Source organism: Gekko japonicus, unplaced genomic scaffold (genome assembly GCF_001447785.1).
Source record: "Gekko japonicus isolate JY-2015 unplaced genomic scaffold, Gekko_japonicus_V1.1 scaffold146, whole genome shotgun sequence".
Classification (NCBI taxonomy): Eukaryota; Metazoa; Chordata; class Lepidosauria; order Squamata; family Gekkonidae; genus Gekko; species Gekko japonicus.
The window spans coordinates 1,283,943-1,307,823 of NW_015167533.1; the positions used below are offsets into that span (position 1 = coordinate 1,283,943).

General features: G+C 41.9%; 1 protein-coding gene and 1 pseudogene across 1 annotated transcript in view; both read right to left on the bottom strand.

Moving 5' to 3' along the window:
• Positions 1-2,912, bottom strand: part of LOC107112320 (vomeronasal type-2 receptor 26-like) — an 8,844-nt gene extending 5,932 nt beyond the window's left edge. The window contains exon 1 of the mRNA XM_015413446.1: positions 2,622-2,912. Within this exon, the coding sequence (XP_015268932.1) occupies positions 2,622-2,912 (291 nt within the window). The remainder of the gene's footprint in view (positions 1-2,621) is intronic.
• Positions 2,913-10,554: 7,642 nt separating this feature from the next.
• Positions 10,555-20,259, bottom strand: LOC107112321 (annotated as a pseudogene).
• Between the last annotated feature and the right edge of the window lie 3,622 nt (positions 20,260-23,881).

Genomic DNA, 23,881 nt, shown 5'->3' on the forward strand with positions numbered 1-23,881 from the left:
AACCTCCAGGGGACCTCCATGGGAGGTCTGATCGTGCAACCGCGCTTTGATTTTCCCCGGGGGAAACAGCCACGCTTCCCCCCCGCATTTTCCTGGCCATGTGACCGCAGCCCTGATCTACAACTGTGTTCCTTAACAAAAGGGTAAATATAATTTAATGGATCTAGGTTTGTTGTTCACACTAGGTTAGCTTCTGTTTTACCTTCTTCATCACCTGGCTGGTCATCTCGCTACATGCCACGTACCCATGTGTGACAGTTTTCTAAAGCATGTCTCTCTTGAAAGGCTACTTCTGAAGGACCCCTCAAGGAATGTGTGCTATCTTCTTCCTCCCAATTCCCCCTTATGAGATCAACTCAAAGTGGGAAAAGATTTCTCCAGTTGCTAAATGACCAGGTCAAAATACTGTTTTTCCTTTGGCTTCCTAAATCGCCTCCTGAAAATGCTAATTTCTATCTTGCTGACTCATGTGGGATGGGAATTAGGTCTCCCTTTTGATTAGACTTGGAGGGAGTGCAGAATGGTATAGTGTGACCTTATCAGATCTCAGAAGCCAAGCAGATTTGGTACTTGGATGGGAGATTATCAAAGAAGATACTGCAGAGGAAGGAAATGGCAAACCACCTCTACTTCTCAGTTGACTTGAAAGCCCCTTTGTGAGATCACCATAAGTGATGACACTTACTTAGATACGTTTGACCAGACTACCTGTTAGAAAACTTTTAGCTGCACCTCTGAACATTCAGAGAGGAAAACCCAACATTTACAAAATAAAATGGAAAATGCTCACACAGATTCTTGGGTGAATTGCCATAGCATCCTATATAGATGAAATCTTTGTGCCACTATAAGCATTTCTAGTTTCCATGGTTCAGCAACTTATACAATGTATGTAACAAAGGCTGGGGTTTGTGATGAGCAGGAAACAATAATTCACAAAAATAATGACTACAATTCATTAATAAATAAATAAACAAACTCTGGGACTGATACAAGATGGAGAAAATTGGAGGAACTCTCACTTTATAGCAGGGGTGGCCAAACTGTGGCTCGGGAGCCACATGTGGCTCTTTAATATATATAGTGTGGCTCCCGGCAGGGTGGCTGGGGAAGCTAAATATCATTAGCAAAGAAATATCCTGGACAAATAAATATCATTATCAATAGCTGGTCTTACCCCTTTTGTTATTATTTTTGGCAGTCTCATTTAATGTTAATAAAAAGCAAATTTCCCAGTAAAAATGTGCAATATTTATTTATTTATTTATTATTTAGATTTTTATCCCGCCCTCCCCGTAGGCTTGTTCATGTCTTGCAGCTCTCAAACCTCTGATGTGTATTCTATGTGGCTCTTATGTTAAGCAAGCTTGGCCACCCCTGCTTTATAGTTACATGGCCATGCCAATGCAAATATTCCATTTGGGGGTTATTACCTGCCATGGCTGGAGATATTGAAATCCATTGCTTTTGTCACCACCTGTCATTGGTCTATGGTTGGAGTGAGATAGGTACACGGCATGAAGAGCATGTGCTACAGCATATACAGCATTATAGATGCTGTAGCTGTGGCCAGTCATGTCCATTTCAAAAAAAGGCCCAGGAAGACTCTCCAGCTTCTCCTCCATGGTGCATGTCCCATCAACTTTAGATGTTTCCCAGAAATTTGGAACTGAACAGCCAAATGCTTGTTCCCAGAATTCCTTGATAAATCCATTTCCTTGTGTCCAATAAGGTTTTATGTTTTTAATAAATTTCTGGAATCCTAGAAGCTTTTGTGAGTGGATTGAGAAGAAAATTGAACCCTGAAAGCATTCAAGACTCAAGTCCCACTGAAGGCCTGTGAATGCAAAATCAACCTGGGCTGTCATAATCCACACCCTTCTAAAAGAACCATTGTCTTTTATTTCATAATGACCTAGAAGTATAAGTGTTATCAGTGCTACAAAAGTCCTTGGTCCTCCATAGAAGATAAAAGTAGTGACTTTGCTATCTTCAAAAGACCAAATAGTATTTGAAAAGAAAATAGAAATATAAAGGGAGTCATCCCAATGGTCTCGGTTTAGTATTCTTTCTGTGAAGGCCAAACAAATTCCATGTTGGGAAAGCAATGGTTCCATGACCCACATGAAATGTTCTCCACTATCATCACTTACAACAAACAACCCAACCCATGTCCATTTGAAATACTTAAGTAACCGGACAAGCCCGATGTACTGATGGGCTTCATTGGGAACCATGCGGTAAAAGGAAGAGGCTTTTGTTTTGTGTCCATCTACTGGGGAAAGTGACGCATAGGTGAGCTAAAGAAAACAGATAAATTAGAAATGAGAAGTTAGGAGTGTCCATGCCTATCTTTAGGTTAATATTCTCAAGTGACATTAATATGGTGCAATTGATGATGAAACATGTCATTGGAAAGTAATCTGCTAAAAACACCCTGCGCTTCCCTCTCCTCCCCCACCCCCACTGCCAGTTTTGAGCAACTGTCCATTTGACCTTGTTTCTTTGTGCATCAGACATGATTTTAGCTCTCAGGCAAACCTCGTCCTCCTTTGAGTCATTTTCATCAAGAAAGGTATATTGTTACTGGAATTTCTCTATCTTCAATGCCCACAACCTACCTGTGGAATCTTGTAGAGACCTAGAATGTCTGCCATGTGGAAGGTGATATCAGAACCAAGTCCCCCGATGATGGTCACTAGGTTTTTCTGCTTGCCACATTCATAATTGGGGAAATACCTATCTGATTTAAAGAGCAGATCCAGAGTGGTATGGTAGGTCATCTTTTTGTCATAGTAGCTGTCATAGATGTGGAATCCAAGAGTGATATTGGGCAAGATCTTTGGATTCAAGTTGATCTCATTTACAGCAAATGCCAAGGCAAGAAGATGCTGGTAAAACTTTGTCACCATACTATTAAAAAGAGTTAGTTAATCATAGTCAGTAACCCATGTTATGCCCCACTTCAATATGACATCTTTACTTTTCTGTTTTCCCATCATCAATATTTCTTTAGGATATCGTTAACCTGACTTATGTTGTATTATACATGTAAAATTAATAAAAATTTAATTGAAAAAAAAAATATTTCTTTAGGATGGGGGTAATCAAAATGTTAGGTCACACCAAAGACAAGGATAAATTAACTGCCTCACAAAACTCAAGATACAAAGTTCCTTTCACAATACATTTATTTTAAAAAGGGAATATTTGCTTTCTACTGCACACCCCTTTAACAGTAAGTTCTCCTAGACATAATTTTAAATAAAGATTTTGAAATCAAATTGTACATGGAGAGGCTTTTCAAAACCTACAACCAAAGATATATGAAGATACTGTTTAAAAATAAATGTTATTAATGTAGATTTATTTTATTAATTTTGAAAAACTGAATAAAGTTCATTACATCTGATGTGGTAACTTAGAAACACTCTGAGCTACCAGGGTAGTTGGAATAGTGATGTAAGCAATATGATCAAGATGTAGAAAGACAACAGAAAGGTATTGAAAGGAAGCAGGTGAGCAGAAAACTGGGACACGGTGACACTGCACAGAAATATGGAAAGGGACTGTAATTAGACATGCACGTGCTTCTTGAACACCTAAGGAATGAACAGTTCATAAAACAACAGCAGCAGCAGCAACAACAACAACAGAGCTTTGAGTGACCTAAATATTTTTTTCCACGGGAGCCCCATGTTGTATCCAATATGCAAATACATATCCTCTCTTGACACATTTCGCTTGTGTGATGATCAGCAAGCATAGGATTTTGTTTTAACTTAATTGGTGTTTCCTGTAAACTTTAGAAGTCTGCAGAGCCGAGTCCAGCTCTTCAAAATAAAATGACACTGGTCATTTCAAAAACTCCTTCCACTCTCTACCATTGGCTTAACCTAATGTCCAATGTTCCCTCTAAGCTGTGGAATCTGGTGAGCAAAAATTCTACTTTGTGAGCTACTAGCATTAAAGTTGTGAGTAAGCAATTTGGCTACTGCATAAATGAGTTTGCTCTGGAGCCCCATCCTTCCTGAGCCAAGACAAAAATGTGTGAGCCGGAGGCTAAAGAACTGTGAGCTAGCTCACACTAACTCAGCTTAGAGGGAACACTGCTAATGTCCATAGTTATCCATCTTTATAAATAATTTTGATAGATTTTTTAAATCATCTAACTGTCTGTTCACAACTAAGCAAGTGCATGTTTGTTCTCAAGCGAGGTACCTTCTTTTAAAATATTCCCAGTACATCCATATAATTTCACATAGATTTGAATATTGAAAGGTGTTTGTTTCCTTTTTTCCCCATTTCAACAGCATCAGAGATTATACTATCTGCCCAGCAAATACCTGTTTTTGTTCTCTGCCCAGCAAATAAATAAAAATTAAGAGTGGGTATTATAGGGGAAGAAAATTCACATGTAGGGCAAAACGTGAAGACAAATAAGATTTGGAAAGTTATGGAAAAGGAGGGGTGCTAGACAGGGCCATGTCTTGTTAGGTTTCCTGGTCATAAGAAATGGAAGAAAATCAGTTTCCTTACTGTGGAACATCAAACAAGCCTTGAGGGTAATCTGTCCAGGACGGTATAGGGAAATGGTAAATGATCTGAGAAAGAATCCCACCAATGAGGATGTTCCCTGGCTGGTACCATTCATGTGGAATAGGAATCCCTTTCGTTGTGCACTTCATTGTATCTCCTTTGTATGCGATGCAAGGCAGTAGCAGCAACAGCACCACTAGCCGCAACATCTGGAGAGCAACCTCAGCCTCTGTATATGACTTCTCTTCTGCCCGTCTATAGCATCAGCCTATCTTAAACTGGCTAAGTTGGATAAGGATTGAGTCTGGTCAGTTCCAGATCCGGTCTCTACAACAGAGGGTGTGTGCTGAGCGAGCTCCCTCACCTTCTGATCCATTTACCCTCTTTAGGCTACTTTTATCACCTCAAACTTCCTCCCGTAGAGAAGAGTTTGGTAGGGGACTTCTAGCTACAGATACACTTCTGAAGGGAAATGCAGACAGCAGCCTTATTATCGTCCATGGAATTAGAAATGGAGACCTTAAAATGCCATTTGGTAATGTCGTATTGTATTGTCTTTGTGTTGTCTTTACTGTTTTTGTAACCAGAGTCATAAAAAGCAAAGCCTCATCCCACAATAAACCCCATTCCACAGAAAAAACATGGACGAATTTCAAGGTTGCTACTGCAAAAGTTGTCATGTGATTTGACAACAGCTGCTAGAAATCTTGCCACACACAGAGTACTTCCTTTTCTTCGTCTTTAAGTAACAAGGATGATTTTGCTTCTGGAGAGAAGAAGTCCTGATTAAATAAAGGGGAGATCAGTTCATCTCTTAGAGCTGAAAATTTGGGACATTCAAGCAAAATATGATCCACAGAGTCAGTTTTTACTGCTGCTGCAATTACAGAATCGATCTGAGTACGAAATCCCATTAAATCTTCCCGACATCACAGCTGAAGGTAGGGCAGATTTGGTAATGTCAATGATCTGGATGCATCAATGGTGTTTAACAAAGCAAAAATGTTATAGATTGAACAGCTGGAGCCCTGACAACATTCCCCTCTCTCAATAGTACAGGGGGGGGGTTAATAATCACTTTTTGATTGACTGTTTTCAGCACTTTCTGCAATGCTGCTTCAGCTTTGGCCAAGTGGATAAATAACAGTGATTTGGATAATTCCACTGGGAAATAATTGTATGTACAACGGTTGGACTCCAAGTGGCAACGTTGGCAGCAAACATGTTTTTCACCCCGCATCTGACCGCACGATTCTCCTCTGCTCCTAAATGGCAGGAAATTACCTTTGACTTTTATACTTTCATGGTGAGCAAAAAACAACAACAGTGCAATCAGGGTCCAAGAACAGGATATTGATTTTTGAGGATTAGATACACGATTCCATGTTTAATTCTTAAGCATGTTTACTCAGAAGTAAAGAAGAAGAGATTGGATTTATACCCCGCCCTTCAATTGGAGTCTCAGAGTGGCTTACAAACTCCTTTCCCTTCCCCTCCCCACAACAGACACCCAGTGAGGTGGGTGGGGCTGAGAGAACTCTGACACACACTGCTCTTTTTCAAGGACAGCTGTGCCAGAGCTTGTGACTGACCCAAGGTCACATCAGCAGGTGCAAGTGGAGGAGTGGGGAATCAAACCCGGTTCTCCCAGATTAGAGTCCGCACACTTAACCACGACACCAAACTGGCTCTCTTGATGGAATTCAGTTGAAAGTAAGCAGGTCTACTCCGAATCCTACTAGGGTCTATTCAATGGGGCTTACTCCCACAATGTGCTTTTAGGATTCCACCGTGACATGCTTGCAGGTTTGCTTAAGAAAAGATACTTTAAAATCCAACTATTCCAGCTTGTTCACTGTAGCTCAATATGTCAAATAACATCATTCCTGAGCAAAAGGTCACTATTCCGGCCTCCTTTTAGAGTTGAAAAATTACTTTTATTGAAGAGACTTCTGTCCCACCTCTCCAGAGTCCTGCTCAAGGCAGCCCACGATTTTTCTAAAAAGCTAATCAAGAAAACAAGCTCAGCAACATATACTGGATAAGAAGAGTAGCTTTTTATAACCTGCCTTTCTCTACCTTAAGCAGTCTCAAAGCATCATACCATCACCTTTCCCTTCCTCTTGCACAACAGACACTCTGAGAGATAAGTGGGGCTGAGAGAGAATTGTGACTGGCCCAAAGGTCACCCAGCAGGTTTCCTGTGAAGAAGGGGAATCAAACCCAGCTTTCCAGATTAGAGTCTACCGCTCTTAAATATTACACCTCAGTGACTATCCAATAAAACTGGAGAAAACTGTGCTTAAAACAAACCAACTTGAGCATTCAAGCAACCACATAGCGTTCTTAGTTGGAAGACCAATTTACTGATCTAAAACAAGGTCTCAGCCTAGACTGGCATTACTATCAGATGGAATAAGGGGAGAGGGAAGCAAGAAAGGTGTGGAATGACATACTCAACTCACTTCCTCTCATTTAAAGAAATACAATGGCAAAGGATGCTTTATTCTCACAGAGTGAGAACAGATAGGAGACACTAGGAAATCAGGGATTCTTCCCCCCCTTTCCTTTTAAGGAGCACGGCCTCTCACACAATGTCCAGTCACTAAAAGTTTTTTCCCCCAAGTCTCCACGGGATGCGCTCAAGCACCCAATGGTGCATGCGCATGTGCACACTTCGTTTAAAAACAAAAAACACAGCCCCCTCCTCTTTACTGTACCACCCACTCCTGGCTCAGCCTGCTCGAGAGGAACTCTCTGCACCGGGCGGCAGAGGGGGAGGTGCAGGGGGGGCATGGCAGGAGGGCGGCCCGGCTGAAGCTCCTCCTGGAGGGGACCGGACGGAGGACACAGTTTGCATTCCTCTGAAGCCCTGGAAGGGGTTGAACCCACGGAGCCTTTTGCTAGGGAGGCCACTTCTTTGCTGCGCCGCAGGATTGTCTTGTGATCGGCATCTCCCCCCTATCCATGGGACCTCAACGGGACCTTGACGGGACGTCCGATTGCGCAGCCGCGTGTTATTTTGCTCCGGGGCAAACTGCCATGCTTCCCCCCTGCATTTTCCTGCCCGTGTGACCGGGGCCATTGATAACTATATGTTTTTACTCTCACCTGGTACACCTTGGCTCCAAGAACATCAACTATGCTCTGAGGCAAAGTGCATTTTCAGGGTAATACTTAATTGAAATAATATAGCGCTAGCCAGGCTGAAGAGCCTTGTGGGATATGAGATTCAACCAAAGAATAGATGTTCAAGCCAATTTAAGATGCTGCTCAGAAAGGTCTCCTCTACTCCTAAGTGGGTCAAAGTTGCCCCTGGCTATCAAGCTTTGTTGGTGAGCAAGCAACAACAAGATAGTTAAGTAGTAGTAGTTTATTACGGTCTTTGGACAAGCATACAGACATAAAATACAATATATATATATTTTAAATGAATTTAAGAGCTTTTAAGGTACAATTCCCATAATTTGAAAATTAATGCACAAAATTTAGCAACTTGACATGTGATCTTAGAATTATTGCCAGATGAAAACCAGTGACGCCTTGCTTTATTTGTGTTTATATGGCCACGGAGCCTATCAAGTAATGGAGAAATAATTCCAAGACATACCTACCTGTAGAGTGGACAGCTAAAGAACTTGTGCTCTAGACTCAACCTCCCCTAGTGAGCAAGAACATACTTTTTCTGGGAAGGGAATTTTATTATACCTACCCTCAATAACCTCAGAAGGAAGAGCAGAACACCTAGCTATTCTAAAACTATTTGCTTTCACAGAGGCCAGATATGTTACCGGTTCAATAGTGCTTAAAGCCCAAGAAGAAGCCCTCACTTTAATGATCAGATACATGATTCCATATTTCATTCACTCTTAAGCTATGAAAAGTTGAAGGGAAAGAGGAAGACCCAGCATGGGATGGAGCCATGGTCTTCAGTCTGCAAGACCTACACAAGGGTGTTAATGATAGGACGTTTCATAGGATATTCATTCATAGGCTCACCATAACTTGACTTGTCAGCACTTAAGAAGAAGAAGAAGAAGAAGAGAAGAGATTGGAGTTATACCCCGCCCTTCACTTGGAGTCTCAGAGCGGCTTTCAAACTCCTTTCCCTTCCCCTCCCCACAACAGACACCCTGGGAGGTGGGTGGGGCTGAGAGAACTCTGACACAAACTGCTCTTTTCCAAGGACAGCTGTGCCAGAGCTTGTGACTGACCCAAGGTCACATCAGCAGGTGCAAGTGGAGGAGTGGGGAATCAAACCCGTTTTTTTTACTCTTTTTACAGCTACAGACAGACTAACACCGCGACCCAACTTGATCTATCTCCTTGTGGAGACAGAAACTCCTGTTGATAATTTCTCACATTAACCAGCAGGGGGAAGCAGTTTCACACAGCCATACGGTTCTATTGCAGGAGCACCCATTCTGCTGTGATGTATTTTCTCTTCTCATTTCTCCATCTATCCAGGGACACGGGTGATTTTACCTCAGCCTTTTTCAACCATGAGCAGTGACTAGCAAAGATGCATGAATGGAAAATAAATCCAGTACTGGGTCCAATGCTTTTTAACTTGCTCATTAACGATTTGGAGTTGGGAGTAAGCAGTGAAGTGGCTAAATCTGCAGATGATACAACGTTGTTCAGGGTGGTGAAAACCAGGGAGGGATTGTGAGGCACTCCAAAGGGATCTGTCGAGGATGGGCAAGTGGGCGTCAATGTGGCAAATGGGGTTCAATGTGGCCAAGTGCAAGGTGATGCACAGTGGAGCCAAAAATCCTAACTATAAATACACGTTGATGGGGTCCGAACTGGCTGTCATTTGGAGGAGGGGAAGGAGCTGTTCCAATTTGCAGCATGTAATTTAAATGGTTTTAAATTACATGCAGAAAGGTATTGGCTAGATATTAGGAAAAACTTTTTCATGGTCAGAGTGGTTCAAAGGTGGAATCAGCTGCCTAGAGAGGTGGTTAGTTCCCCTTCACTGACAGCTTTGAAGAAGAGGCTGGACGAAAATTTGTCAGAGATGCTTTAGGCTGGTCCTGCATTGGGCAGGGGGTTGGACTTTTTTTCCTGGAGGCTGGACGACCATCTATCGGGTATGTTGTAGGGGTATCTTTTGGCTACACTCCTGCAGAGTGCAGAGGGTTGGACTAGAAGACCTGCAAGGTTCCTTTCAACTCTAACATTTTGTGATTCTATGACTAGATGGTCTGTATGGCCCCTTCCAACTCTGTGACTCTATGACTCTCACCTGGTACACTTTGGCTTTGAGGCAAAGTGCATTTTATTTGAAATAATATAGCACTAGCTAGGCCGAAAAGCCTTGTGGGATATGGGATTCAACCAAAGAATAGATGTTCAAGCCAATTTAAGATGCTGCTCAGAAAGGCCTAGTCTCATTTAGAAATAAATTCTGCCACAGAGGCACAGATTTTAGAGATACTTTTTGAGCCATGGTGGCATCCCAAAGCAGTGGATCCTTGTCTTTTTATGGTCCCCTTTGTGGACATGGTGGCAATGTGTAATTTGATGGTGAGTTTGGGGGTGACACCATGTAAAAATCATGAATATACATCTCTTGGGTCAGGTTTTTCACCACAGCTTAGGTTTTGCATCCATTCTCCATAGAACTGTTACATGGGGAATTATACAAGCAAGTAACTGAGCACTGATAGCTGAAATACAGAAGATTCCCATGGTTTCTATGAGTACCTTTGGTAGTCAGGTAGATCAGAACAAAAAATTCCCAAACGGTGCAAATTTTACTGAAGGGGATGAACTTGGCTTTGTTAAATCTGTCAGAAAATTCCCTGACAAGAAAAGCCACAGAAAACAAGAACCTGTGATAAACTCTGTATTCATGGACAACATGTGGAAATATCTTAATGGGAAATGGATTCCTAGCCACACAATGGAAATATCTTCTTGAATAAGATAATGAGGGGGGAAATGATGGAATCGGACCTCAACCTAACTTTTAAACATTACAGAAGTAAACAATAGGATAATTAGATTTCATGAATTCTTTCTCCGTATTAACTGCCCTCTTTTATTCAGCTCAGGCCTCAGCAGAATAATGTAACATTTAGGAGAGAAGATACAACCCAGTAAACCAACGCTGGAAGCCAAAATAGAGAAGATCTCCACCGCCACCATCCATTTCCCTTTGGTGCTCAGGTAGGTTGGAACAAAACACAACCAAACACTACAAAACATCAGCATGCTAAAGGTGATGAACTTGGCTTCATTGAAACTGTCGGGCAACTTTCTCGCTAGGAAAGCCACAGTCAAGCTAATGAGGGACAGAAGTCCCAAGTAGCCCAAAACACTATAAAACATAATGGCAGACCCTTCTTTACATTCTGCTACAATCTCTCTGTTTAGGGACTTCATGTCTAAATCTGGGTATGGCGGAGAGGTTGAGAGCCACAACGTACAAATGAGTGCTTGAATAAAGGAACAAAGAAGAATAATGGAGTTGGTCAGTCTTTTCCCCACCCATTTCCTCATGCTGGACCCTGGTTTGGTGGCCATGAAAGCTACAACCACAGTGATAGTTTTGGCCAAGACACAAGACACAGACACAGAGAAGATGATGCCAAAAGCAGATTGCTGGAGGAAGCAGGTCGCCTTCCTAGGTTGTCCAAGGAAGAGCAAAGAAGAAACAAAGCAGAGCAGGAGAGAGATCAGTAGAGTGTATGTGATATCCCTGTTGTTGGCTTTGACTATAGGGGTATCTCGATGCTTAATAAAAATCGCCAGCACCCATACAGTGATTAGGGAAAAAGAAACAGCAACTGAAGTTAAACCGATCCCTAAAGGCTCTTCGTAAGAGAGAAAACTGATTTTCTTGGGAATACATTGATCTTGGCCCTTGTTTGGATATTGATCTTCTGGACATTTGATACAGTCCCCCATATCTGAAAGAAAGAAATAGGAATTACATTTCCTAGCTCTCATGATGCCTGGCATGCAGCAACACCAGTTCAAGGTGCTAGGAAGACAGCAGATGAAAGATATGAGAGAGAGACTCCATTTTTGGTCCTTTAAACCCACCTACATTCTGCTGCTAGGTGGCATCATTGGGAGTGCCTCAAGGTTTATATCAAATGGAGCTAAAATCATTAAATCACATTAAACACAACTATACTCATATAAAACTTCATACTTCATTTAATCAACTATTTAGTTCATTTTTATGCAGATGACAGAAAAAAAGTCATCAATTTTATCAGCAATGTTTCTTTTTCTTTTTTAAGTGGTCAGGAAAATGACCTATTCAGAATGACAGTAGTCAGGCCTGATTCTGATATAGGTATGCACTTAAGAAACCCTGGGCAACTAGTTACCTTTCCTATATCGGGTCGTTTAGCTCCCTGCCAGAGGCATCCCACAATAAAGATTTCATCTCAGTAAGGATATAGCACAAAAGTAAATAATATTAGGCTGCAGTCTCACACACTAAATAATCAACTTTCAATCCACTTTCAATGCACTTTCCAACTGGATTTTGCCAGTTCACACAGTAAAAATCCAGTTGGAACGTGCACTGAAAGTGAATTGAAAGTTGATTATTTAGCATATGTCACCACAGCTTTAGTACTGAATTCTTAACATTGGCTAAATCACAAAATATTATACAATCCAGCCAACAGTTACATCGATAATTAAAAGAGAGCAATTACATGAATCCATAATAGTATCCTACCCCAAAGATAAGCAGGTCACAGGCAAGGAACCCCATCTGAGAAGAAGATTTTGTTCAATTCAACTCCCCCTGTCCCTAGGATTTTAACATCATCCCGTAACAACAGATAACTGTTCCAGTTGATAAGGGTGCCCATTCTGGGTTAACTCATTATCTTTTAACACATAATACCATACAAACGTATCTATTCTTGAAATGTCTTCTTGATTTTTTTAAAAAAACCCTGTTATTTCATTCTTCCTCATTTTCATTTTAACAAAGTCTATTAAAAATATGGATTACATTTTTCCTGTAAAATGAATATCTTTTGGACCTCAACCAACATGCCCATCTTTGAAGAATATCTCCACTTTGGTGAAATTGGACATTGCGGTTCCAGATCGTATTCAGGATGGAGAGGCTTGGTCAGCCTACTGCCCCATTTAAATTGACCACTCACACACAGTTTCTTTGGAAATTAGGTGGATAAAATTGCCCACAACTTTAATGATTACAACTGTTATAGGCATTGGTGCAGCATGGGTCCACCGGATCCAACCTATTGGCTGACCCGTGCGCCAGCCGCGGTATCCATTACCCAGCCAGCTGGCATGGGTAGAGACTGTGGGATGACAGGTTGCTGGGGTTCACCTGGACACCTGCCCCTGTGTGAACTCCCCTGCCACCTGGCGATGAGGGCAATCTCTGTTAGTCTTTGTGTATGCTTGCTCCCTTCAGCCCTCACGCCAAGACCCCTTAAAGGGGGTCCCCACCTCCAGAAATTGGCATGCAGGCTGATTTCCACCAAACGGATCCGGCCCCATGCTGTCACCGCCAGGAGTTGTGACGAAATGTGTACCTTGGAACTAAAACTGCAAAATTAACAACAACCAACCAACAATGACTCGCCACCCCCTTTTACCAGTAACCCAGCCTGCTGTGTCCTTCTCCCAAAGGCACTAGAAGCAGGGAGGGATGGGCAGGCAAGCAGCTCCCGGTCTCGGATGGTCGGGTGCTGATGGCGACTGGCTCGATCCGCTCCTAAACTGGCCCTCCCCCCTTTCCGACCACCCTGCTGCCTGGCTATTGACTGGGAGAGGGAGGGGAGGCACCTACCTTCCCACCACTCACCTGGCCCCCTCCCCACCTTGACTCCATGGCTGGCCAGCCTCTCCCCCCTTAGTCCGGCCCCGCAAATGGCGAGCCTTGTCTACCCGGTCCCTTCCTGCTTCTTGCCATTCTTAGATTGTGTCCACACCTGGGCCTGAACGTGCATTAGGTGGCTTCTGATCTATGCAAGGGAACACTACTACATTATTTTATTGCTCCTCCTCAAGGCTATCCTGTTCTGGGCCTCTGAACTCCATTTTCAATATCTTTAGCAGTGAAGCTTTGTTTTTATGCACATAGACGTTTTGTAAACTACAGCAACTGTCCCCCTATATTTCTGGTTATATCCGTGACTTATGATTGCAACTTTTCATAGTCTCATCAGAAATGGGAACATTCAAATCAAAACAATGTGTTCACCAAATTGCTTACATCCTTAGCTACTATCAGCTAAAGTATGAATCACACACACAAACATGTCCACCACTGAATTTCTCAACACTTATGTTTCCGACCTGGTTGGGTCAACTGGTGGCTCTAATAAGCATGGGATTGCTCTGTAAGTTCCTGTATAGAAATATTGATTCCTATAGCCTTCATGTATCCCTTGTGTGATTCCTTTAGCCTTCTGTATCTCTGTTGATGCTATAAGGTTCCATGTTTCCCCTCTTGGAATGTAATTGCCTCACCCCCTGGTGTTCTAGCTTCCTATGCCTGACCATTTGGGCTCAATTGCCGTCATAAACCTTCTCTGGTAGAAGACCAGAGGCATAGCTGACATGCTACTACACACGTAGCAGGGATCATCTTACTGCAGGAGAATGGTCCCCTGACCCAACCTTTCCCCACCCTGTTGCCATGACAAACACCAAATTTGGAAAGTGCCTATCTCATTGTATTGGCTGATGGCCAAAGCTAATTCTAATGAGATTGGGGGTTAAATTGACTAGCACAGAGAGACGAGCTCAGATTTTCTGCTTGCTGTTCTGTTCCTGTTATCTGCTGTCTGTGGACTTATTCTTGAAATGCTTTGTTTCTGCCATGTGGCTGGCAGACAAAGGATTCTGGGGTGCAGCCCCACACATGGCTACATATTGGCACAAAGATGAAACTTAACTGGACTTTATTCCCATGGACTATCTTGACTGTCGACTACCCTGGTAATTATGAATATCCTTAATGTGTAGTAAGGGCCACAGAGGGCCATAGGTGTTTTCTTGTTTTCAGTACTTTCTGTAGTCTGTGTTAAGTTCTGTGATAAATAAAACTATTTCTTGTTTAAATACTGTCTGTTTGATGGGTAACTGATCTCCAAGCCTTAAATCCTCGTGTCTAGCTGGCTGTGCTACCATTAAATCTTAAGAGTGCATCTCTAAGGAGGTGTTGGAGCTGGGCATGGTGGTTAGTGTTTGTTAATATAGGAGTCCTTCCCTCATTCCTAGTGAGGCGTGGGGGCCGGATCCTATACAGTTCCCCAGTTGTTTAACACTGTGGGGAAATTCCCCTAAACTTAGGCAGGATGACATAAGCAACTGGCTTATGCACACTTAAATCAATTAGTCTTTTGATAAGGGTTGTCAGAATGAACTTCGTGTGCGGAATAATGTGGTGCCTTACATTTAAGAACATAAGAACATAAGAGAAGCCAATGTTGGATCAGGCCAATGGCCCATCCAGTCCATTTTTTACCCATGATATTTGCAATCTGCCCTTCTGGGCATGGAGCACAATCATAGCAGCAAAACTTCCCCCCTTGCTTCTTCTTCTTCTGATAACCAGGGCGACAGTAGTCATTGCACACAGAAAGGGGCAGTACCTATTCAAAACATCACAGGGTATTTTTCAGATGGAAGAAATTAGGAATTTTACTATTAATTTGCTGCACAGTTGAAACAGAGGGATTAAACCATAAACTTGCAAGAATCTGATTTATGTTGTTGCTATTGTTCATGCCAGATGTTATTTTTCAGTGTGATTTTTTTGGGAAAAGAGATTGAATTCTCAGGAGGGACTCAAGTGTAGTCCATGCAGAAGCTCCCAGTTTCAGTCCCTGGCATCTCCTCTTAAAAGGATTACACAGTACAAAATGTGAAAAGTTTGGCTTCAGAGCAGCTGCCCATCAGATTATTTATTTATTTACACTTTCAAATCACCTGTACAGATGTACAGATTTAAAAACAATAAAATAATATTGACCTTCACAGACTAAGGATCTGGCTTGATTCATAGTACAAAAATAATCTGACTTTTTCATACACCTATCAAGTGTTCATTGGTGCATGAAACATGTTTTGCATAAATGGAATATACACAAAATTATTTTCATATACTGTTCTGGAGATACTCAGCTCTTCATTGCTTCTGTATGTGAAATGTAGCGCTGAATTCCTAACACAATCAAATCACTCTTGCTAGTGTGCCAGGTACACTGAAGGGGGATTTCTCAACCATGAAACAACCAGCAAAACAGTGGAGGAGCCTCTGAAAACATCCCAGAATACATACCTGGTTAAAACTTCACTGCCACACAATCATATCCTCGTAAATGACCAATTCTTTTCCTTCCAAAGCATTAGGATCTAACTTTCCAACTTTCAATTTATGGAAAGACTTGTTTGGGTATGTGACAAGGTTCATGACATCAAATCCACCTTTCATTTCCATATTACCATTAAAGGACACCTTTTCTCCTGCTGAGTTGTTAAATGAAATGTCTTGGAGAATGGAGTGCAGCTATGGGGGAAAGATGAAACGTTATCTAGTTGGAGAATAATGCTTCAAGTTACTGACCACTTTTTTGTGATAAAATCCTTGGCCATTTCATTGACACATTCAAAGAAGGAGTTTTGCTGTACTAGGAAGAAAAAAAATGTACAACAACCGTAAACAACCATAAACCTTAAATGTACAACAACCATACAAAAATTCAACATGTATAGAAATGTGAAGATCAAGGACCTGGGCTTGTACAGATTTCCTTTGTTTGTCTGAAGTCCTGACCCACACTCCCAAGACTTTTCTGGATCCTGACCAGGATCAGGCCTCTGAAAACCATAGAAAGTGGACACCTTCTGAATTTCATGCCTCTTAAACACTTTTATGTGTCTCAGACAGCGGAGGGGCTTTTGCTCCAGGACAGGGTTGGGTTATGGACAGAACTCTGGATTCAGATGCAGGAGAAGAACCTCAATTCAACCCCTGTCATCTCTAGTCAAAGAAGATGGTGAAGACCTTGCTGTTCCCAGTGCCCTAAACAGCCGGTACTATGGAAAAAGCCCACAGGAAAAAAGCTCACAGGAAAGAACCCCACAGTCATAAATGCTCAAAGGAAAAAAGCCCACATTGAAAAAGGCCCACACAGAAAACTGCCCACATGGAAATAAGCCTATTTGGGGAAAAGCCCATATAGATAAAAGCCCACACAGAAAAAAGCCCACATGGAAAGAAGCCCACATGGGAACATACCATGCAAAGCACCATAGATATTTATAATTGTGGGAAACGATTCATCTCCATTTATGAGAATGAACAGATATTACCTATATTTTATATTGTTATTTTAGGATGAAAACATGTCATATTCACATGCAACTACTTGTGCTGTGATTTTATCAAGTGTAATTAAATAATATTTTTGAAATGTTATTAGCAAATTACTTCATTACTATACAAAAATGGCCTGTGTGAAAATGGTTCTAATGCTCCTGAGTATAAAGGCTTGGAAGGGAAAATACAAGAAATAAAAGGGACCATTTTGTTATCAACAAACTTTATTAAGAAGGAAAAACAATAACAGAAATTAAACTCAATATAGAATTTTTAAAAAATGTTTTGATTTATCATTTGTTGGGCAGGAAATGAAAATTCAGAAAAAATAATGTATACAAGGCAATCATATACGTTGTAGGAAGCTGAAGAAATTCCCACTTTGTAGTTACATGTTCATGGCAATGTAAATATTTCATTATGGAGACATTACCTGCCAAGGCTGGAGATCATGAAGGTTATCTCTTTTGCCACCCACAATGTTTCTAAGGATAGGTTTAGATGAGTACATGGCATGCAAGGCATATGCTATGATGTAGACAGCATTGTAAATGCTGTAGCTGTGGCCAGTCATCTGCATTTCAAACACAGACCCAGGTAGATTGTCCAACTTCTCCTCCCCAGTACAGGTTCCACTGATCTTAGATGTTTCTTGAGAATTAGAAAGTGAACAGTCAAAGGCTTGTTCCCAGAAATCCTTGAGAAATCCATCTCCTTGTGTCCAAAGAGGGCTTATGTTTTGAAGAAATTTCTGAAACGCTGGAAGCTCTTGTGAGTGAATTGCCAAGAAAATTGCCCCTTGGAAGAATTCAAGACCCCAGTTCCGTTGAAGGCTTGATAATGAAAAATCAACTTGGGCTGTCATAATCCACACCTTTCTAAATGAAGTGTTTCCTTGTAATTCAGGATTACCAAGAAATATAAAAGTCAGCAGCGCAACAAGAGTCCTTGATTCTCCATAGAGGATAATCGTAGTGGCCTTGCTGTCTTTAAAAGGCTGATAAACATTTTTAACGAAATTATAGATGTCAGACAAGTCACCCCAATGGCCTCCATTTAAGATTCTTCCTGTGAAGGCCAAACAAATTCCATGTTGGGAAAGCAATGGTTCCATTACCCGCACAAAATGTTCTCCACTATCATCGCTCACAGCATACAACCCGACCCATGTCCATTTGAAACGCTGAAGTAACTGAACAAGCCCTATGTAATAATGGGCTTCGTGGGGAACCATGCGGTAAAAGGGAGGGGACTTTGTTTTGTCTCCTTCCAGCAGGGAAAATGAACCATAGGCGAACTAAAAGGAACAGGTAGATACATTAGAAAGGAGAAATCAGGAGTGACTGTGCCTGTCTATAGTCTAATCTTCTCAAATTATGGGAATATGGCGCAACTGATGAGAAATGGGCATAGGAAAGGAATTTGCTAAAAGCATCTGCTCCCCCCCCCCCACTTCATTTGCAGTTTGGAGCAACTTTACACTTGGCTCTGTTTCTTTGTTCATCGAACATGATCATATTTCTCAGGTACATCTCTCCCTCCTTCAAGTTATTCCCAGTATGAAAGGCACATTATTACTGAAATCTCTCATTCTTCTCTGCACACAGCCTACCTGTGGAATCTTGTAGAGGCCTAGAATATCTGCCATGTGGAAGGAGATATCAGAACCAAGTCCCCCGATGATGGCCATTAGGTTTTTCTGGCGGTCATATTCATAATTGGGGAAATATATGTCTGATTTAAAGAGCAGATCCAGAGTGGTACGGTAGGTTAGCCTATCATCATAGTAGCTGTCATAGATGTGGAACCCAAGAGTGACATTGGGCAAGATCTTTGGATTCATGTTGATCTCATTTATAGCAAAAACCAAGGCCAGGATGTGCTGGTAGAACTTTGTCACCATTCTTTTGAAAAGAGGTAGTTAATTACAGTCAACAACCCATTTTATGCCTCAGTTCATGATGAATTCATTCCTCTGCTGTTGGAAAACATTCTCCTTTATACCCCACTTTCTCCTTTATACCTGATCTGACTGATCATACTAAAGAAAAAGCTAAATTAAGAAGGCGGAACTTGTTTCCAGTTTTCTAATAGCAACTCTGCCACTAAACTCATGATTCAAAATTCCTTTTGCAATATATTTACTTTATAAAAAAAAAAAAAAAAACTATTCTCCTGCACACTCCTTTACCACTCACCTGATTTTTCAAATAAATACTTTGGAATCAAATTGTTGATGGAGAGGCTTTTTTAAAATCTAAAACCAAGTATATATGAAAAAGCTTACTTAAAATAAACATCAATAATTTAGTTCTACATTCAATTTATTCATTTTGATGGATTAAATGCAATTATTTAAGTCTGACATGTCACCCTGAACTATTGTGGTCATTAGAAGAAAGAACAGAACAATGGCTTCATTACATTGAAGGGACAATGGAAAATGTACAGAAAGCCAACAGACGAGGACAAAATAGGCCAGGATGAAAATTCACAGAGGTATAGAGAAAGAGTCTCTGAAAGTAATTAGAGGTGCAAGTGACAAAAAGAAGAATGAGAACATCTAGAAAGGAATGAATAGTCCGTAGAAAAAAATCACAATGATTTTGAGCAGCCTAAATATTTTTGTGGGAGCCCGCATTCAATCCAACATACAAGTCAGCATCCTCTCTAGACACATTTCCCTTGCAACATGTTAAAAAAACATAGGGCCGTGTGACTTCATCTCTGTTTCCTGGTTATTGATCTGTAAGGTCTAGAAATCTACAGGACAGATACCAGCTCTTTAAAGAAATCATGGGTCATTTCCACTACTCCTCCAACTTTTTACCCATTGGCCTATTTCAGTTCCCAGCTTTATTAGTCTTTATAAATAATTGTGAGAGGTTAGTTATAATCTGTCAGTTCAGAACTCTATACAGACATGATTGTTTTCAAGCTGCCTATCTTGTTCAAAAACGTCCTCAATATGTCCATGTTATTTTGCCTAGATTTGAATGTCGAGGGGTATTTATTTACCACCACCACCCATTTTAACAATATCATGGGTTATAATATGTGCCCATCTAACAACATGCAAATGTGATGCAGTTAGAAACACACATGCTGCCAACCACTGCTTGCTCACTCCTCTCCCTCCCCAAGACAAAGAGCAGGCATTTTGGGAGATGAAAATCCAAATGTACGGTGGGTAGCGAAGACAAATAATTCAGAAAGGTGTGCAAAAGGAGGAATGCTCGCCTGGGGCATGTCTTGTTAGTTTTAAGGTTGCAAAAAAATGAGGAAAAACAAATTCCTTACTGTGGATTATCAAACAAGCCCTGAGGAAGGTCTTCGAAGGAGAATGTCTGAAAATGGTAGATGATCTGAGAAGCCATCCCGCCAATGAGAATATCTCCTGGTTGGTACCATTCATGTGGAACAGGAATCTCCTTCCCTGTGCACTTCATTTTGTCTACTTTGTATGCAATGCAAGGCAGAAACAGCAGCAGCAACAGGAGCCTCAGCATCTGGGCAGCCTTAACTCCTGAATACAACTTCTCCTGTGCCCATCTATAGCATTGGTCTACCTTGAGCTGGCTTTCTCAGATAGCCGCTGAGCCAACCAATACACTTCAGAAGGGGAAACGCAGACAGCAGGCTTATTACCTTTATCTTGTGTGGAATCAGAAACAGAGAGCTTAGAATGTCATTTGGTAATGCCAGTGCTCTGATTTCAACAAGGGGTTTAAACAAAGCAAAACGTCAGAGATGGAACTGACAGAGTCCTGATCACGTCAAACCTCATATTCCAGCTCTGAAAGGCACATTCGGAGTTAATATTTCTTCCCAACCTGGCATTGACTGTTTTCATCATTTCTGTTTTCACCAGCCTTGGCCAAGTCGATAAATTATAGTGATTTGAATAATTTCAGGGGGAAATAATTATGTGTACAGAATCTGGGCTCTATCCAGCAAATTTAGTAGCAAACACATTTTCCACCCTCCACATCTGACCAGACTAGTCTCCCATGCTCCTAAGTGGATCAAAGTTGCCCCTGGCTATCAAGCTTTGTTGGTGAGCAAGCAACAACAAGATAGTTAAGTAGTAGTAGTTTATTACGGACTTTGGACCAACATAAAATACAATATTTTTTAAAATGAATTTAAGAGCTTTTAAGGTACAGTTCCTGTAATTTGAAAATCAATGCACAAAATTTAGCCACTTGTCATGTGATCTTAGAATTGCTGTCAGATGAAAACCAAAGACGCCTTGCTATATTTGTGATTATATGGCCAGGGACCCTATCAAGTAATGGAGAAATAATTCCAAGACATACCTACTTGTAGAGTGGACAGCTAAAGAAACTGTTCTCTACAGACTCAACCTTCCCTAGTGAGCAAGAACATAATTTTTCTGGGTAGGAAATTTTATTATACCTACCCTTAATAACCTCAGAAAGGAGAGCAAAACACCTAGCTAAATTAAATGCCTTTCTAAAACTATTTGCTTCCAAAGAGGCCAGGTATGTTGCCGGTTCAATAGTGCTTAAAGCCCAAGAAGAAGCCCTCCCTTTGATGATCAAATGCATGATTCCATATTTCATTTTGTGAAGTGCCCTCTTAAGCAATGCTCCCTCTAAGCTGCGGAGTCTTGTGAGCAAAAATTCAACTATGTGAGCTACTGGCATTAAAGTTGTGAGCCAGCGATTTGGCTACTGCATAAATCAGTTTGCTCTGGAGCCATCCTTCCTGAGCTAAGACAAAAACGTGTGAGCCAGAGGCCAAAAAACTGTGAGCTAGCTCACACTGCTCTTAAGCTAGGAAAAGTTGAGGCAGCAGGGAAAGAGCATGGGATGGAGCCATGGTCCTCAGTCTGCAAGACCTACACAAGGGTGTTAATGATAGGACGTTTTGTAGGATATTCATTCATAGGGTCACCATAACTTGACTGGACAGCACTTAACACACAAATGCACATTCCCAGGCATGCTTATTCAGAAGTAAGTCCAGTACAATTCATTGGAACTAAGGTCCCTTTCAGACAGGATGCCTGGTGGATTTAAAGGGAACGATCAAACAGCGGCATCTGGGAAAGGTGTTTACCCCGCCAGGGAGCCGTTCTTAAAAGATACCGGTGAAAATACGGTACTTTTGATTGCCGACAGGCCAATGGTGGACTTCATCTGATCATTCCAATGCGCAATCCGCCCGTTGGGGTGGTCTGCTCCAGACCATCCCAAATGGTTGCCATTTAAAAAAATTCTTTGTGATATGTGCATAAATGTGTAAATGTGCGACAGCCACAGAGCTCTACTCAAACGTTCCGGATGGTTTCATGTTTCTAAATGGCCCGTGAAATTTATGAACTGTGTTAATTAAAATGGTACCTAGAGGGAGGTACTACTGGCGGTACTGTAACCATTCAATTCCGCAAATGCACGGGAAAACAAGTACATGTTGAGGTGCCGATGTGCACGCACAAACAGAATTTTAAAATTCCGCACATGCATGGGAAAACTACATGTTGAGGTGCAGATGTGCATGCACAAACAGAATTTTAAAAAACCCAGAATTTTAAAAAACCTCCTTCAGGTGGACGCCGACTAGACAATCCACCATGGAGTAAGCACACAGTAAAAGGAGCTGTCAGGCCATGCAGGGCCGGATAAAAAAGATCTGGATTAAATTAGAACTGGGCCAATGGCAGGATTAGCTTCCCACCTGAATGCACCCTAAGGGAGCAATCCTAATTAGGTCTACTCAGAATTTTATTAGGGTCTGTTCAATGGGGTTTACTGCCAGGAATTGTTTTTAAGATTATACTCTAACATGGTCGCCAGGGTTCTTTGGCCTGCACCCTTTTTAATTCACATATTTATATCTGGCTTATCCACTATTGCTCCATATGACTCAGAACATCCATTCCCAACAAGAAACTTCCCGCCCTAAAGCCCCTCCTCATACATAATGTTTCACTTGTGTTCCAGCTATAGTGTTTGGGTTGGCCTATTCTTAGGTTTGCCTACATGCTGGTGGGGATTGGAGATCTCCTGGAATCACACCTGATCTCTAGATAGCAGAGATCTGTTCTCCAGGAGACAATGGCTGCTTTGAAGAGTAGAGTCTGTGGCATTGTACCTTGCTGTGGTCACTCCCCTCCCCAAATCTTGCCCTCCTGAGGGTCCACTCCCCAATCTCCAGGAATTCCCCAACTAGAGTTGGCTACCCTACCCATCATGTTCTCAACAGCAGGATCCTGGCCTTCTGCCATGACATGAACAACTTTTTCTTTTACCAGTTGCACTTCCTCTGTTTCATCATATTCGACATCATGTTCAAGGCCCTTCCTGATCAGATAACAAGGAACCTGCTCAGTCTGCGGCACATCTGCCATGAATAGCAGTACTACCCTATTGGTTCCACATAGTCTTCTATTGATGTGACATCTCTACTCTCTATCTTGCTTAATGTGCTGTGCATATTTCAATTTCTTTGATTCTCATCCTTGTACATGCTTATTAGAGATCTCTTCATACATCTGGGGCTTAGGGCTCTTTTCGTAGCAGGAACTCCTTTGCATATTAGGCCACACACCCCTAATGTGGCCAATCCTCCAAGAGCTACTGTAAGCTCTTGGAGGATTGGCTACGTTAGGGGTGTGTTGCTTAATATGCAGGGGTCATTTCCTGCAGGCACGCACAGGAGCGGAGCTCCAGCAGTAAAGAGCCCAGGGGGTGGGCACATGCAACAAGCCCCACCCCCTGCTCCCAGCAGCCTGCAGTCAGAGCAAGAAGCAGCCAGGTAAGCTGCAGAGCCCCCCCCCCAGTCCCCCGGTCCAAACAGTCCAGTGGCACCATTAAGACCAAGTTTTATTCAGGTACAAGCTCTCCCTCCTCTGCAAGGACAGATCTGCGCGTTCCCCCCAATAGCTAGGAATCCAAAACAGTCCGGTGGAGCCTGAGCGGTGGGTGTTGCCTTCTGACACACTTCAGTGATGCCAGGGGGTGTGGCATATGC